The following is a 15,268-nucleotide window of genomic DNA, read 5'->3' on the forward strand; positions in this document are numbered from 1 at the left end:
TCTGTAGGTCCATAGTCTATCTGGAGATAGACAACCGTCTGTGTTCTCAGGATTTGGAGGAGTGCTTCCCTACAGCTGACAGTGCAGCAGAGTATCTGGGAGCCCTATCTGCAACAGATATGCTGAACTTCCCTTATCCCCTTCGTGAAGTCAGAGGTGAGTAGAAATCCGGCGTTTGCACAAGAACCAGGGCCTACTACAATGAGGCATATCATTTTTATTTTTTTTCTCTGTGCCGCCACTACAGCCGAAACGATCCCTATCGAAGGTACGGGGACACGTTTGGAATATTTGATGCTGGCAGGGATCGGCTCTTTTTTTGTGTTGGTCATCCTTGTGATCGGCATGCTGATAACTCGTCGAAAGCGTGAACACAGCACCCTCTGGTTCCCCGAAGGCTTCTTTCTCAAGAAGGAACCCAGCAGCAACAAAAACCGCCGGGAACCTGTGGGTCAGGACGCTCTCGGAATGAAGTAAGTTATCTGTGAACAGGACATAGACCGCTCTGGAGTTAGCGGTTAACGCGTATCGATTTGCAGTTGCCGTAGGATTTCAGTGCTCATCGTTTGACTTATCGTTTGCTGTACCATCTCGATCTGTAATCAGACACATGCCAAAAGCCGCTGAGGAGTCTCTCCTCAGAGATCACAGCGATCCGTGGATGGACTCGGATTGCCCTGAAGCCAAACGACTCAAGGTTTGTCACACGCATTCTTTACATCAAATATTCTGCATGATTTTCAAAGGGGACGCAAGCACCGGTGTGTATATTACCAAATCTCTCTGTGGATTCAGGTTGAGGAGCCAAGCATGCTCTCAGATAGTGAGGACGCGGTGGACTGCAGACAGTGGACACAGCACCATCTCGCAGCTGCAGACATTCGCGTTCCACCCACAATGGCCCTCACACCCCCTCAGGGAGAATTTGAGAGTGACTGCATGGACGTTAACGTCCGAGGCCCAGGTTGGTAGAGAAGTCAAATATTAGGGTACAATCTGGATTTTGCGAATAGATTTGTACACTTTCTCCTCAAATCATTATGGCGGTCAGTTGAATTGACACTAACTTTTGTTGTTGTTGTTGTTGTTGACTTGATCACATCCCAGATGGATTTACACCTCTGATGCTGGCATCGTTCTGCGGAGGCGGGCTGGAACCTGAGGTGACGGAGGAGGAGGAGAACGAGGAGTGCTCGGCCAACATCATCTCGGACCTGATCTACCAGGGCGCGTCGCTCGCTGCTCAAACAGACCGCACCGGCGAGACGGCGCTCCACTTGGCCGCTCGCTACGCCCGCGCCGATGCAGCTAAGCGCCTGCTGGACGCCGGGGCGGACGCCAATGCTCAAGACAACACGGGACGCACGCCGCTACATGCTGCTGTGGCTGCAGACGCACAGGGTGTCTTCCAGGTAACCAGTTGCTCGTTTGTGACGTTAGCGGTAGGAACAACTTTTTTAGCGCATTCCAAAAATGTATGGTATAATTATAAATTATTTTTTTACACTCATCTAGATCCTGATCCGAAACCGAGCCACTGATCTAGACTCCCGCATGTACGATGGCTCTACTGCGCTGATCCTGGCTGCACGCCTGGCCGTGGAGGGCATGGTTGAGGAGCTTATCACTTGTCACGCTGATGTTAATGCAGTGGATGAACTGGGTAAGTCTCATATCTCCAAATCCTTTTCTTTAAATTCATATTAATACTTCAAACCAAATCATTTTTCCCAATTGGCCGTGTCCCTCTTAGGTAAATCCGCTCTGCACTGGGCCGCGGCTGTAAACAACGTAGACGCAACCATCGCGCTGCTGAAAAACGGAGCCAACAAAGACATGCAAGATCTCAAGGTAGTTTTGACAGCAACCTGGATCCCACGCGTGTCGCGCACGTTTGCCTTCGGCCGCATGTTCACGTTGCGACGCTTTCTGTTTCCACAGGAGGAGACCCCTCTGTTCCTCGCAGCCCGTGAAGGCAGCTGCGAGGCTGTGAAGGTGCTGCTCGCCCACTTCGCCAACAGGGAGATCACAGACCACATGGACAGATTGCCGAGAGACATTGCCCTGGAGCGCATGCACCACGACATCGTCCAGCTTCTTGACGAATACAACACAGTGAGGAGTCCCCAGAGCCACGGAGCAGCCGGACACCAGCTAACAGGGGGCCACACTCTCTCGCCCCTCATGTGCCCGCCCAGCGCCTTCCTCCCCAGTCTGAAGAACACCCCGCAGGGCAAGAAGAACCGCCGGCCCGGGGCCAAAGGTTCCAGCCTGGGAGGCCAGCATGCTGCGAGTCTGAAGGAGTCGGTAAAGGCTCGCAATAAGAAGCTGACTCTGGACATGCAGAGTGCCTTATTGGATAGCTCAGTCACTCTGTCCCCAGTGGACTCCCTGGACTCACCCCACGGGGGAGCTAGCAACGCCGGCTACATGACCAATCCGACGTCACCCGTGGCCATGCAGTCTCCGGGCCTTTTCCATTCCTCTATGTCTGTCCCAAACACCCCGATGGTACGCAGCAGCATGTTGGAAGGAGGGGGCCCATTTGCCGTCTCTCTCGCCCAAATTAATGACATTGGAGCCGGAGGAATGTCCATGCAAGGCCGCGTGTCCATGGCTTCAGATGTCAGCCACGGCTACGTGCTGAGCTCTGGTCAGCTGGGGGTCAACATGGGCATGGTCAGTCCTGTCAGCGTGCCATTTGATTGGCACAGCCACATGCCTCCGTCCTCTCAGTGTGGTCAGCAGGTTGTGAACATCGTGCAGAGTAGCCAAGCGGGCATGCACGTCCAGAGCCCAGCCATGCAGCAGCAGAACATGCTGATGCACCAACAGCAGCTCTACCGCAGTCCAATGCTGCAGCCCACACCTGTCGCCTCCACACCCACCATCAGCCCAGTCAAGCTGCCTTCCATCGCGGAGCAACAGCAGCTCATCAATCACAACATCACCAACCAGCCAAGCATGGCTCCCATGGGCACTTCCACTCCACCAACGCCACAGACCTCACAGCCGCCACCAGCCTTCTTCCAGCAGCAGCAGCTGCCTCAGCAGTCCTCTCAGCCTCCTGCTCAGGCCACCCAGGGAGCAGCGCCAGCAGCCCAGCCAGCTCAGGCCCTTTCCTCCCAGCCAAGCGGCAGCGCCGCAGGAAACGAGGATTATCCGACCCCTCCTTCCCAGCACAGTTATGCATCCACGTTAGACGCCACACCCAAGCATTTTCACAATTTGCCCAGCGAGCACCCCTACCTGACCCCCTCTCCAGAGTCTCCAGAGCACTGGTCCAGTCCCTCTCCCCACTGCGTGTCTGATTGGTCAGATTCTACGCCCAGCCCCGCCGTCGCTGTCCCCAACCAGACCCAAATCACTCAAATCCCAGAGGCCAACGGCAAGATGCAGGTGTTTGCATGAAGATGGTTTGGACTCGACCTGGAAAGGACCTGGGTTAGAAAGAGTTCTTAGACTGGCTCCTGGGTCTGTCTGTGTTTTATCTGTCAGCTTGTTTCCAAGATTTTCTTTGGATCTGGGCTGGCCATGTGTATAAGAGGACCGTCTGCTAGTGAATACGGCAGAGGAAAAACAAATAAGTAAAGGGAAATGTGTGTTGTCTGAAAAAAACTGCAGACAATTTAATGAAGTAATTCTGTCACAGATGGACTATTTTTTATTATTAAAAAAAAAAAAAGTATATGAAGAAAACCAAGTCTTTAATTTCAAAGACTTGGGGAAAACTCCCCAGAAAACTAACAAAACATTTAAAAAGTAGAGCAGAGAAAAAAAGTGAAATGTTGAAGGGAATTTGTTTATTTTTATTTATTGTTTTTATCTATCTGAAATGCTCTTTAGTTTTATTTCTGTTCTAGCCTCTCATGCAAGCTGCCATCACAACGTTACGAACCGGTTCCAGCAACTACATTTCATAAATTGTTCTGCAGTAGTCATGTTTGACTGATGGCAAATAATTACTTTTCTATATGAGTGTTATGAACAAGAATGTAGATAAGTGTCTTTGAAGCACTTCAACTGACCAGCCTCAAAGGGCAAGTCTTCGTCAAATACATCATTTGACATTATTGGATATTTATAATATAAGGGGCATTTAATCGCTGTGAATTTTAAATGTAATCTTTTTAAAAAAAATCTGAGAAAATATTAAGTGTGATGCATCTATTTTATATAACTATTCATTGACGCTAGAGTATTTGCTGACAGTTTTACTGCCGAATCTATTACCTTTTTAGTTTTTAAGCATTCGCTTTATTTATGTTTCACGGAAAACCTTTTGGCCTTTAAAAATCAGCGTTCTACTGCCCTCACATTATATTTTTTTATTGTTTTAATGCTCTGTATGTTTGTGGGAAAGCATAAACACATTCTTCTTTGTTAAACATCACTCCAGATGTATTAAGCTATGCTTATATCCGCTGCTATTTTATATCACTCTTCCCTGCAGACATTCCTTTGCTGTTCCTGTCGTGTTGTGTTTGGATTGGCCGCCTTCGGGTGACTCTAAAAGATGACCGAACCGGACAAAGTACCTTTTTTGAAAATGTTGACCCCCCCGTCACCTAAAATGGACTAAACGGACTGCTGCAGCTGAGATCAAGTTGGGAATGGTGGTCAGTGGGAGGGTGGGGCTGCTGGACTGTGACTGCTGATGCCCTGTCACTCCTCAGGGAGGTGTTTTATGGCATGCAGAGGGATGGTTCCCTCGCATCTACAGTAGATAACACGTCCAGGGCCCAGTGAGTTTTGCGTGGTAGTGAAATAAGAATGAGGAGGGTTAGGGAAAAAAACACTACTATGTAGTGTTCTTGTTGTGTAATTCTAAGATGAAACTCCGAGTCATTTGGCTAACACTTCTGCCTGAAAAGGTATTTTGGTTTTATGTAACCAGGGCACGTAAAAGAGGGGGTTCACCTCTCTGTAACGTTATGTGCACATTTCAGACGTCTTTCATCTTAACATTTTAGGACAAAGTTTTGCATTTTCATTTCGGCCTTATGAGCAGAGATGAATTAGCCCGCCACGTCGACCTATTACTTTTACAGTGACACTGCCTTAGTTGAGTTATCAGCTGAGTTTATCTTTGTTTTTCCTATTTGATCTTGTTCATTATAGAACCAGGTACTGTTCTGTCAGACCTGGGAAAGTGTTGTTATACACAGCCCAGTTTGCATCTTATTTGCCGGCGAGAAAAGCTTGGTTTGTCTGTTTGTTTGTCTGTTCTAATTTTGTCATAACTGGTCTTAAAATTTCTCTGCCAGGTCGCACTAAGTGTTTTGTACATTCACCATTTCAGTTACAGAACTTCAGTTACAGGCTGTAAATATGTTTGTTTTGGGTAGATCGTTGCTTAAGAAGTCTCATTTTCCTAAAGTGATTTGTTATGTACTAAAAAGAAATAAAGTGTATTTCATTTAGCGATATTTGAAGCTGAAACTGTAATGAATATTTTTTTAGCAATCTTGTTACAACAGCACATGTTTATATATCCTAATATTTCTATAATTGTTCAAAAGTAGTTTAAAGTCCTTGTCAACATTTCTCAGCGGCTTTTCTTTTTTTTTCCTCGATCAAACCTGTTTAATACGTTTATAATAAAAACTATAGGAAACAACATTTCAGTATACTATTGTTAATGTTCTTTTTTTGTTGTTGTTGTTTTTTTTAGCAATAAAAAGCTCCAGGGAGAACATTAAAACAATATATACCGTTTATATCATACTAAAGCATAAAGTGCTTGTTCTGAATAGGGACACCTTGAGTTCTCTCGTTTAATTACAAAAGTTATTATTGATGGTGATCTTGAAAAGAGCAACCTTTTTATTATTTCTGAGTGCACTTCCAGCTATTTTCTAATTCTTTTTTGAATCAGAAGCTGATCAGGTTTGCCCAAGTTGAGTCAAGTAGCAGAAACGGCCAAAACCTGAGATTCTGCTGCCGAAACATAATAGCTATTTATCATGACTTCAAGATGCATGTATAGTTTCTTCTGGGCAAAGTCTAAACTGAAAGAGCTTGTGAATGGAAAAGCTGTTTTTTTTTCTTAAATAGAGTCTAAAGGTGGGTTCAACAGCATGTATCAGTACTGTTATTGGTGTAATCCTCAGATGTAACAATATCTTTAGAATAAGTAAGAGAAATCAACCTCTTTAAGCAGCAGATACCTTCAGATAAGCTGCTGTAAGAAGATCAATAATGGCACAGACTTTTGTCCGGTTCAAAGCTATGGCTCAATCTCTTCTCTTTAACATGTAAGACGGGTTTAACAGATTAAAGAGTTTCCTCATTTATAAGACCAAAATATATTTTAATAATTTGTATGTAAATAACTTACAAAGCAGCGTTGTGATCGACAGTCACCAGTCAATAACCCCCACCAACCGTGGACAGAAAAGTGGGTACATTTGGTGGATGGATGGCTAACTTGCATATGGATAACGCACAAAATACGGAAACCTTGCAACACAAACTGTTGTTACATGTGTAAAACTGGCTGCATGGGTACAATATAAAAAAAAAAAAAACATTCTTTCAACACGAGCGGAACAAATGGGTTTTTAAGAACAGACGAGGAAATACTTTGAGAGTGGTTGCAGTAATGTGTATTGATCTCTATTTTAATGTAAAATAACATCTGGTTTTGGGTCACAGCACATAATTTATTTCCCTGGGAATCTGTCAAAATAACATAATTATACTTCCCCACTTTAGAGTGTTATTACCAACATTTTTTTCAGTAAAGGGCTCTCTAACTTTATATTTTTATTTTGCCAAAAGTATAATTTAAGATATACATATTTCTAAGACATTTAAAAAGTTGGTCCTTCGCTTAAAAAACTTATGTTGTATTCTATAATTGTTAGATGCCCTCTGCCTGGTACCACTTTTATTTAAAAGTCCAAGAGGGTTCCACACACCTTAGAAACAGGGTATCATAGAGTTCAAAATATTTTTTTAATGGTTACATGTAAAATGTAAAAAAAAAAAAAACTATTATTTTAAAATTACTTTCATAATCATAAATTATAAATTGATAACAGATGTTTTGTAGTACAAAACAAAATGTCAAAATTAATTGTGATTAAAGCAGTTTATACTTAAAATACTCAAATAAAATTGCAATTCAATTATAATTATTTAGACTTGAATACACTTTAAGACATTGATTAGAAGTCAACATTTATGTCTATATAAATAATCAATGCTAGTTAATTTATAATGTATCAATGCAATAACATACAATTGGTGACATTGAAATCAGTATTTTGTCAAAAGCATCTAATAAACAGTTCTGTTTTTAAAAGTAAAGAATGTTTTACAATGATTTCTTGCATCAGGCTTAAAAGGACCACAAATATCCAGTCCATATCTTCAGGAAATGAATAAATCATATTCTAAGGAGTAAAAGAACTACTGGAAAATTTATATTTTCACAGCTAATCAATTACGTTTCGCCTCTACTTTCATTAAGTGATTATTTGTTCCCTCCCCGCCTGTGCAGCATGCGCAGAACCCCCAATGTAGCTTTGAAAACCCGGTCGTGTTTAAAGATCATCTTATAGAAAGCTTCGAGAGGAAGTCTGCCGGTGGGATCTGCATGCTTCAGCGCAGTCATGGGCATGTACAGTCTGTTGGTCTGGTGGCGCAGAGGAGGCTCCTTGGCTGTAATCACTTTATGTGTTTGCTAAGTGGGAGAAGAAAACAACTTCACATATGAAGGACTCTTCTTATGCATTTAAACTGAAAAAGAAACCTGTGGTCTTTAAATTTAACATTTAAGGAGAACATTTTCACGACTTGCCTCGGCCACTTCCTCGGGGGTCTGGCCTAACGTTGTGAAGACCATTTTGGAGTATGGCAGATAAATGTCCCGAAAGATCCTGGCAGTCTCCTCGTCTGTCTCAGACAGATCTATGTTCTCCGCATCCTCGTACACTTTCCTTTCAAACTCTGTGATCACAGGACCCGGTTCCACCAGTGTAGTCCTGGTGGGAGAAGAAAAAGACGTAAGTCTACAACCGGTGCGTTTGTTGCGCTGTATATTCTTACCAATGTAGACTTTTTTTTTTTTTGATAACTCGGGTTTTACTTGTGGGCTTGGCTGCATTTTTAAAAGATGCTGTATTGTTGAAGACATGTAATCACTTGATGTGAAATTTCATTGCTTGCACTGCCAGACTCTCACAAAATCCTTCCACAGCGAACTTGGACGCCGAGTAGACATCATTGAACAGAAGCCCTTTGTGGAAACGTTTGGAGAGTTGATACCAACATCAGAAGTGTTGTTGTTTTTTTTTTTTTTTTTTCAATTATTAGCTTTGTCTGAAATTCAGTTCAGTCAAATAACACACACCTTGTAGTCCCATGACACTGCTCATCACCACAATGTGGCCGCTCTGCCTTTGCTTCATGTCGGGCAGCACCTCTTTCACCAACCGCACCAGGCCAAAAAGGTTCACGTCAAAGAGCTCCTTTATCGCAGTGATACTTTGGCACTCCAAAGGCCCAATCATGCCAATGCCGGCATTGCTCACTGCAACGAGAGACAAAAAAAAAAAAAAAATCCCCTCTTTCAACAATCTCTGCCTTTGAAGTAAAATTCACTTTGAACATTCCTGTGCGAGGGAGACCGACCCAGGACATCCACTTGCCGGTCGGGGAGGCTGTTGATGCACGCTTTGATGGATTCTTTACAGCAGACGTCCAGCTTCTGGATCGCCAGGGTTTTATTTAATGCATCACCTGCAGCTTTTTCCAAAGGGCCACGTTTCTCAAGATCCCTCATCGTGGCTACTACTGGCTCAGACAAACACAAACACGCAGGATGTCACTCATTTTAGATACTCCTGTTATCTACAGGACATGTTTTTAGGTGCAGCAAGGAACATCAACAGCTGACCTTTAAACCGTTTGGCCTCATCCTTGGCCAAGCGTACTGCCACAGCCAAGCCGATGCCAGAGGAGCAACCGGTTACCAGTACTTTCCTGGTCCCCATGGGGTTGATGTTGGACCTCAAACCTAATACAGGCTCCTAAAAACTGATAAATGAAAATATAACAAAAACAGCTCAAACACATGTTCTGCTCTGTTATGGCTATGTTGTGTTTTAAAGTGTTAAGCCAGACCTTTGCAATAATAATGTAAAGCACTTTGGACTTAATCCAGTTAAATAACTGTTGAACATTTCTTTCTATTTTTGATTTTAAAGACTCCTAATGAAAGCTTTTATCAATCCTATCAATACATTTCTCCAAGAAAGGATTCACAAACTGTTTCAAATCTTCTTCCACTGAAGAATGGTCCAGTTCAAATTTGATCTAAGCATTCTGGGTTATAATGACCTGAGATTTTTATGAATCTAGTGTCGATTTCACTGATAACACAACTGATTGTGTTATAGAGGTCTATTACCTTTACATGGTCAACCATAGCATGTGCACACCATGCTTACTTCATTCTGTGTTGGTTTTAAGCTGAATCTAGAAAAGGACATTCTAGAATTTAGAGAGGTACAATATTCAAGAGCTGGCACTCAGCGATCCATGCATAATCTGCAGTGGCACCAAGGTCACAGCAGTATGATCTGCGAAGCCTTTAAACAAGAGACATACTGCTGATTTGTTTGTCTGGTACACTGTAGCTGCCTACCTTCGGGACCGGCTGTCTGAAGAGGGAAACACTTCGTCAACAGTGCATCGATGAACTGCAGCAAACTCACTGAACAAACACAAGGGAGTCCCAAACAACGGGGCAGGCGCTACTGAGGCTTAGGGATTACTAAAACGGGTCATGTCGAGTCACTGTGGGAGTTGTAGTTTTTAGGTGACAACAAATAAGCAAACTGTAGAAACACAAATTTTACAGTTGATGTATTTTTTTATTGTTTTATTTTTGCTGATAGGTGTTTTCTGCTCTAAATGCCACACGTTGTCTCTTAGCATTTTTTTCTATTCTTCAACACTTCATGACATCTAAATATAAAAATCTACCTTTACATCGGACATGCATTTTTTATTACTAATATTTAGGTGTCCAAAACAAGTCAGAATATTTACAATAATTCTAAATTCCTAAAAGTTTTTTTTTTTTTTTTTTTTTTTTTTTATGAAATTAAAAAAATAAAAACAGCGCCCCCGACTCAAAATATTTTAGTCAGTGCTGCGGTTTTTGCTTTGGCCACTGGAGGGCAGACTCATCGTACCATTATTCAGTTCAACAATCGCCATGAGCAAAATGATGGTTCTTAGAACCACAGACAGCTAGCTCAGTGCATCATATACGTAGACGCGTCATAGGGCGCAGGTTCGGACGTCAACGTCACCGCCATATTGTATGTGGCAGAAAAAAGTTAAGTTCTGTTGTAGTGAACGTGGATCAGAGAGGATGCCTTATTCCTGTGCTGCATGGAAATGTATTCAGGCTGATTTCACTACTTGTATCTGCCTTCTATAAACTAAGGCCGTACCATGTTGCAAAACTGGACACACTAAAGCTGCAGAGTGGCAACACTAGAAAAAAGCTGTGCAAGACCATTCTTTTTCAAGGTTTTTAGCTTGCATACAGTACAGACTATTGTATTTAGACATAGATGTGCATATATAAGATTTGGCCTATTATAAATAGGCCAAATAAATAGCTGTATGATTATCTCTCTCTCTCTCTCTCTCGCTCTCTCTCTCTCTCTCTCTCTCTCTCTCTCTCTCTCTCTCTCTCTCTCTATATATATATATATATATATATATATATATATATATATATATATATATATATATATATATGTGTGTGTGTGTGTGTGTGTGTGTGTGTATGCGTATGTGTTATGAATATAAGGATCAATTTGTTAAATCTAAACATTGTGGTCTTCACTATTTCATAAAACCGTGTCACATGTCAAACTTTAGGAACAGACTTTTTGGGGGAGTATTAAAGAGGTAAAATTACTAATATGAGAAAAAAAGACCTAGGACAATAAAGTAAAAAAAAAAATAGCATAAAAGTGGTAATGTTATGAGAAAAACGTCATATTCTGAGAATTAAGATGGAACATTTCCAGAATGGTCACAGTTTGCAGAATTATTTCACTCCTGGAGTAATAGGGCCAGGTTAGATTATTTTAATTATTTTTATTCTTTATGAGAATAAATTCAGGAGAATGAAGCTAAAGGGTTACGAAAATAAACCTGTAATATTACAAAAATAAAAATATTACAAATACAAAGTATATTATGAGATTAAAGTCCCTCTGATACTGTTTAAGTGACTGAGTAACTGCAGATTTGCCACATTCAACATGGCGGACGCTCTGACGCATTGCAGCAGAGTCAGAACCCGCCCAATGACGCGTCTACTCTTATATTATGTCTATGCTTAGAACAGTTGCTTTTGACTCAAAAGAGTGAGCGTTTTCTGCTCCCACACTTTCTGTTACTGTTTGTAATGTTTAAGAAAAACAGATAGTTTATTACTCCCAGAGGCAGACTACTTTTCAACAGCATGCAGCTAGAAGACAAATTATTTAAAGCAAAAACATACCATTTGGATAATGGTCTGCTACAAAAATCCAATCAAATAATTTAAACAGTAGTCCATTGTGCAAGATGTCACGATTTTAATATATTAACATTGTAAAACAAATTTGCATATTATTTCTAACTTGTTATGAAGTAATATAGATTAATAAACATGTAAAGACAATTCTACCGTGTTTTTTTCACGTTTTGGTAAATATAAAAATATGCTTGACTATTAAAGTATTTACCAAAACGTGAAAAAAAACCCACCAAATAATAGCTTAGCTTAGTTTAACAAGGGAGTGAAATGTTATGCTAGTCTTGATGTAAAAAAAAAAAAAAAAAAAACTTAAAACAGAACAAACTACACCACGCACTATTATGTCTCTGTCTATTCAGTGTAATAATACAGTTCAAGTAGTACAACAGCCTCTGCTGTAACCTGGTAAAATAGCAACAGCTTACTGTTACCAGTGTTTATTCCCTTTTGTTGAGCTGTACTCCCAATATCCAATTATGTCCATGTAATACTTCTCAAATGAGAGCCGCCGGGGTTCTTTCATCCACGTAAATGAATATGAACATTAATCACGCTAAAAAGATGCAAGCATACTGAATAAAAACTAAGTGTTTAGTTTTTTGTTGTTTCTGTTGTTGTTGTTTTTTTTGTAGAGGGTATTTCACACACTTAAATGACACCAAAAGTGTTATGGCTCTGGGGACTCTTCCTCTTTCTCTTCAACGAAAATGGTTTCCATCACCGGAGCATTTCACTGAAAGATCTAAAGTGAGTGCAAAATAGTATTTACTAAGCAATTTTTGTTTTGAAATGGTGCTTTTTAGTACTAGCCCCTCAAGATCATCTTAAATTACTTAAGTATTTTTACCACATAAATATAACAGATATATTCTGTTTTCAAAAACAGAAGGAATCAAAATACAGTCAGAAGCAAGGAGAACATCGCTGTAAAACATTAAAGGAAACCCTTTTGCATGATCCTACCACCACTCTGCTTTATAGTGTTTTAAGGCCTTAAGGTCTCACTCTGAATCCTCAGAAACATATCTATTGTTATAATGAACGTTTCTCTTGTCTGACCATATAATTGTTCTTTAGATGACCTTGGGTTGAACACACGAGGAGCAACAAATTTGGAGGGGTTAGTTTTGGAGCTCCTGTTGTTTTGAGAATTGTTCAGCTTAATGAGTGCTATAAAACAAGTCCTTTTTATGCCGGCAAAGATAAACTACCAACTACAGTCAGTCATTGTCGTGCCAAAAAGTTAACTGACCTTGAACTTGTCAAGATAAATGTTTACGGTGTGATATTATTTGAACATATATAGGGAGAAGATAAAATGCTTAATAATTTCCAATTTGAGAGTTCCCAAATCTGGGTTTTAATAGAAGTGTTGCCATTAAAACAATTCTTTACTCCCAAAACATCCAAAGCCCAAAGTAAAATTATATGAGTGAGTATCAAAAATCTATTTCATAGCCACTGATGCTAAAATCAACCATTTTCAGGGTCATTTAATCATGTAGAAATATTAAGTATAAGCAAAGCTTTTATTTTGAATGTCACACAGATAAAGAGCATGCGGTACGGGTGAATTTAAAAATGACTCAGCTTCACTGCTCCCAGAAGACTAGAACAACGCAGTGACTTGCACAATCACTGGACCTTAATGAAACATGTTACATGACGTGACTGATTCTGCTACAGTTTTGCATTGCTTTGCATTAAACTTTGCTTGTGTTTTTCTTGTCTTTAGGATTGAGAAAGGCTCCCACAAGTTTGTTTTGTAACACTAGGAGGGTTTCACTTCTATTCTTTCTCTCAGTCACGAAAGAAAAATGCTAAATGCCTGTGTGGTAGGTTGCATAACCTCTTGATATTCACACGTTTATGCAATTTAAACAGGGTTAAACTTGTTTTTTTTCAGTTATTTTACATAATTATAGGCGAGTCGATCTGGACAAGGAAGCATGCCAGTTTAAACAAAAGAAAAATAAATCTCTTAAAAAGATTGAACTCGATGCAAGTGTGGTTACACACATTTCATACAAGCACCTACGCTTAAATTTGCGTTTTATCATCGAAAACGTACTCATTCATAACACAACACATGCTGCTTCCTGAGTATATATTTTTTTTGTCAGTCTTATGAAACTTCTAAAGCATGTGTCCTGAGACAATAAAAGATGCAGGCGGTTATAGATGTAGTTGTTTTGTTCGTCTATTATATTCATTTTTGTAGTTTAAAATCAAAAGTGTTATTTAAAATATTTTTTTCATTGTGTCAGTTTAAAAAAGATAGAATTATTCCTCCATTCTTCCAACTATCTCTTAGTTATATTGTTTTTAAGGGGGCCAGTCACTCCAGAAGGCATGGAGCATGCCCCAGACAGGATCCTGGCCCATCCAACACAGGACATCTCAGAGACACGGATGACAGTATGCTTGTATGATTAAATTTAAGTTCTTGTCCTTTAATTGTCTTAAAGGACAAGGACTTTTTCATGTCAGTAGGTAACTTTACATCTGAGATGACAAAAATCACATGTGGGGTTCCCCAAGGGTCCATCCTTGGTCCCCTCCTATTCAATATCTACATGCTCCCTCTAGCTCAGATCATAAAAAACAACACCAGTTACCATAACTATGCAGATGACACACAGCTCTACATCACCATGTCACCAGGTGACTATGAACCAGTTCAAGCACTGAGTAAATGCCTGGAAGAAATCAATGCATGGATGTGCCAAAATTTTCTTCAGTTGAATAAAAACAAAACTGAAGTAATAATTTTTGGATCTACAGAGGAGAGATCAAAAGATAGCACACAGCTTTAGTCACTTCAGCTAGTAACCGCAAATTATCAGGTCTGAAATCTGGGTGTAGTGATAGACTCAGACCTGAACCTCCAAAAGCATCTAAAGATAATTACAAGGTCGGCTTTCTATCACCTGAAGAACATTTCCAGGATTAAAGGACTGATGTCTCAGCAGGATCTGAAAAACTAATCAATGCGTTTATTTTTAGTCAAATTGATTACTGCAACGGTGTTTTCACAGGTCTGCCTAAAAAGTGGATCAGACAGCTGCAGCTGATCCAGAACGCTGCTGCCCGTGTCCTCACTAAGACTAAGAAAGTAGAGCACATCACCCCAGTTCTAAAGTCCTTCCACTGGCTCCCTGTATCTCAGAGAATAGACTTTAAAATACTTCTGTTAGTTTATAAATCCCTGAATGGCTTAGCACCTAAATCCATCACAGACTTGTCATCAGTGTATCAACCATCCAGACCACTAAGGTCTTCTGGCTCCAGCCTACTCTGCATACCTAGAACACGAACCAAACACAGAGAAGCAGCATTTAGCTCCTATGCTCCACTTATCTGGAACAAACAACAACAAACAAACTTCCAGAAAACTGTAAAAGTGCTGAAAGCCTGAGTTCTTTTAAATCAAGATTAAAAACACATTTGTTTAGGATTTCCTTCGCATGTCCTACTTAAACTGTTTTACTGAAACATAATTAGTTCAACTTTGTAGTCCAAATGTCTTTAATATTTGCTTTTAGATTCTATTCTCCTATATTTTTTTTGTTTCTACATTTTATTCCAACTGGCTTTTATTCTGTTTTATTTTCCTATATTGTAATCATGTAAAGCATGTTGCATTGTCTTTGTACTGAAATGTGCTATATAAATAAATTTGCCTTGCCTTGCCTTGACAGACAACCATAC

The 15,268-nt window shown here is 40.5% G+C and overlaps 2 protein-coding genes across 2 annotated transcripts in view; one reads left to right on the plus strand and one right to left on the minus strand.

Annotated features, from left to right (window-relative positions):
* The window catches only part of notch3 (notch receptor 3), a 27,759-nt gene extending 22,137 nt beyond the window's left edge, over positions 1 to 5,622 (plus strand). The window contains exons 26-33 of the mRNA XM_012878575.3: positions 8 to 156; positions 248 to 473; positions 607 to 697; positions 796 to 964; positions 1,108 to 1,412; positions 1,516 to 1,663; positions 1,754 to 1,851; positions 1,942 to 5,622. Coding sequence (XP_012734029.2) covers positions 8 to 156; positions 248 to 473; positions 607 to 697; positions 796 to 964; positions 1,108 to 1,412; positions 1,516 to 1,663; positions 1,754 to 1,851; positions 1,942 to 3,411 — 2,656 coding nt within the window. The 3' untranslated portion in view covers positions 3,412 to 5,622. The remainder of the gene's footprint in view (positions 1 to 7; positions 157 to 247; positions 474 to 606; positions 698 to 795; positions 965 to 1,107; positions 1,413 to 1,515; positions 1,664 to 1,753; positions 1,852 to 1,941) is intronic.
* LOC105937289 (retinol dehydrogenase 8) lies at positions 5,572 to 9,791 on the minus strand. Its single transcript, XM_012878529.3, has 7 exons — positions 9,656 to 9,791; positions 8,906 to 9,045; positions 8,641 to 8,802; positions 8,360 to 8,539; positions 8,152 to 8,245; positions 7,808 to 7,991; positions 5,572 to 7,690 (listed from the first exon to the last, which is right to left on the minus strand). Exons 2-7 carry the CDS (start codon positions 9,000 to 9,002, stop codon positions 7,481 to 7,483), a joined length of 927 nt encoding a protein of 308 aa, XP_012733983.2. The 5' UTR covers positions 9,003 to 9,045; positions 9,656 to 9,791; the 3' UTR covers positions 5,572 to 7,480.
* Positions 9,792 to 15,268: the final 5,477 nt, after the last annotated feature.

Source organism: Fundulus heteroclitus, chromosome 16 (genome assembly GCF_011125445.2).
Source record: "Fundulus heteroclitus isolate FHET01 chromosome 16, MU-UCD_Fhet_4.1, whole genome shotgun sequence".
Taxonomy (NCBI): domain Eukaryota; kingdom Metazoa; phylum Chordata; class Actinopteri; order Cyprinodontiformes; family Fundulidae; genus Fundulus; species Fundulus heteroclitus.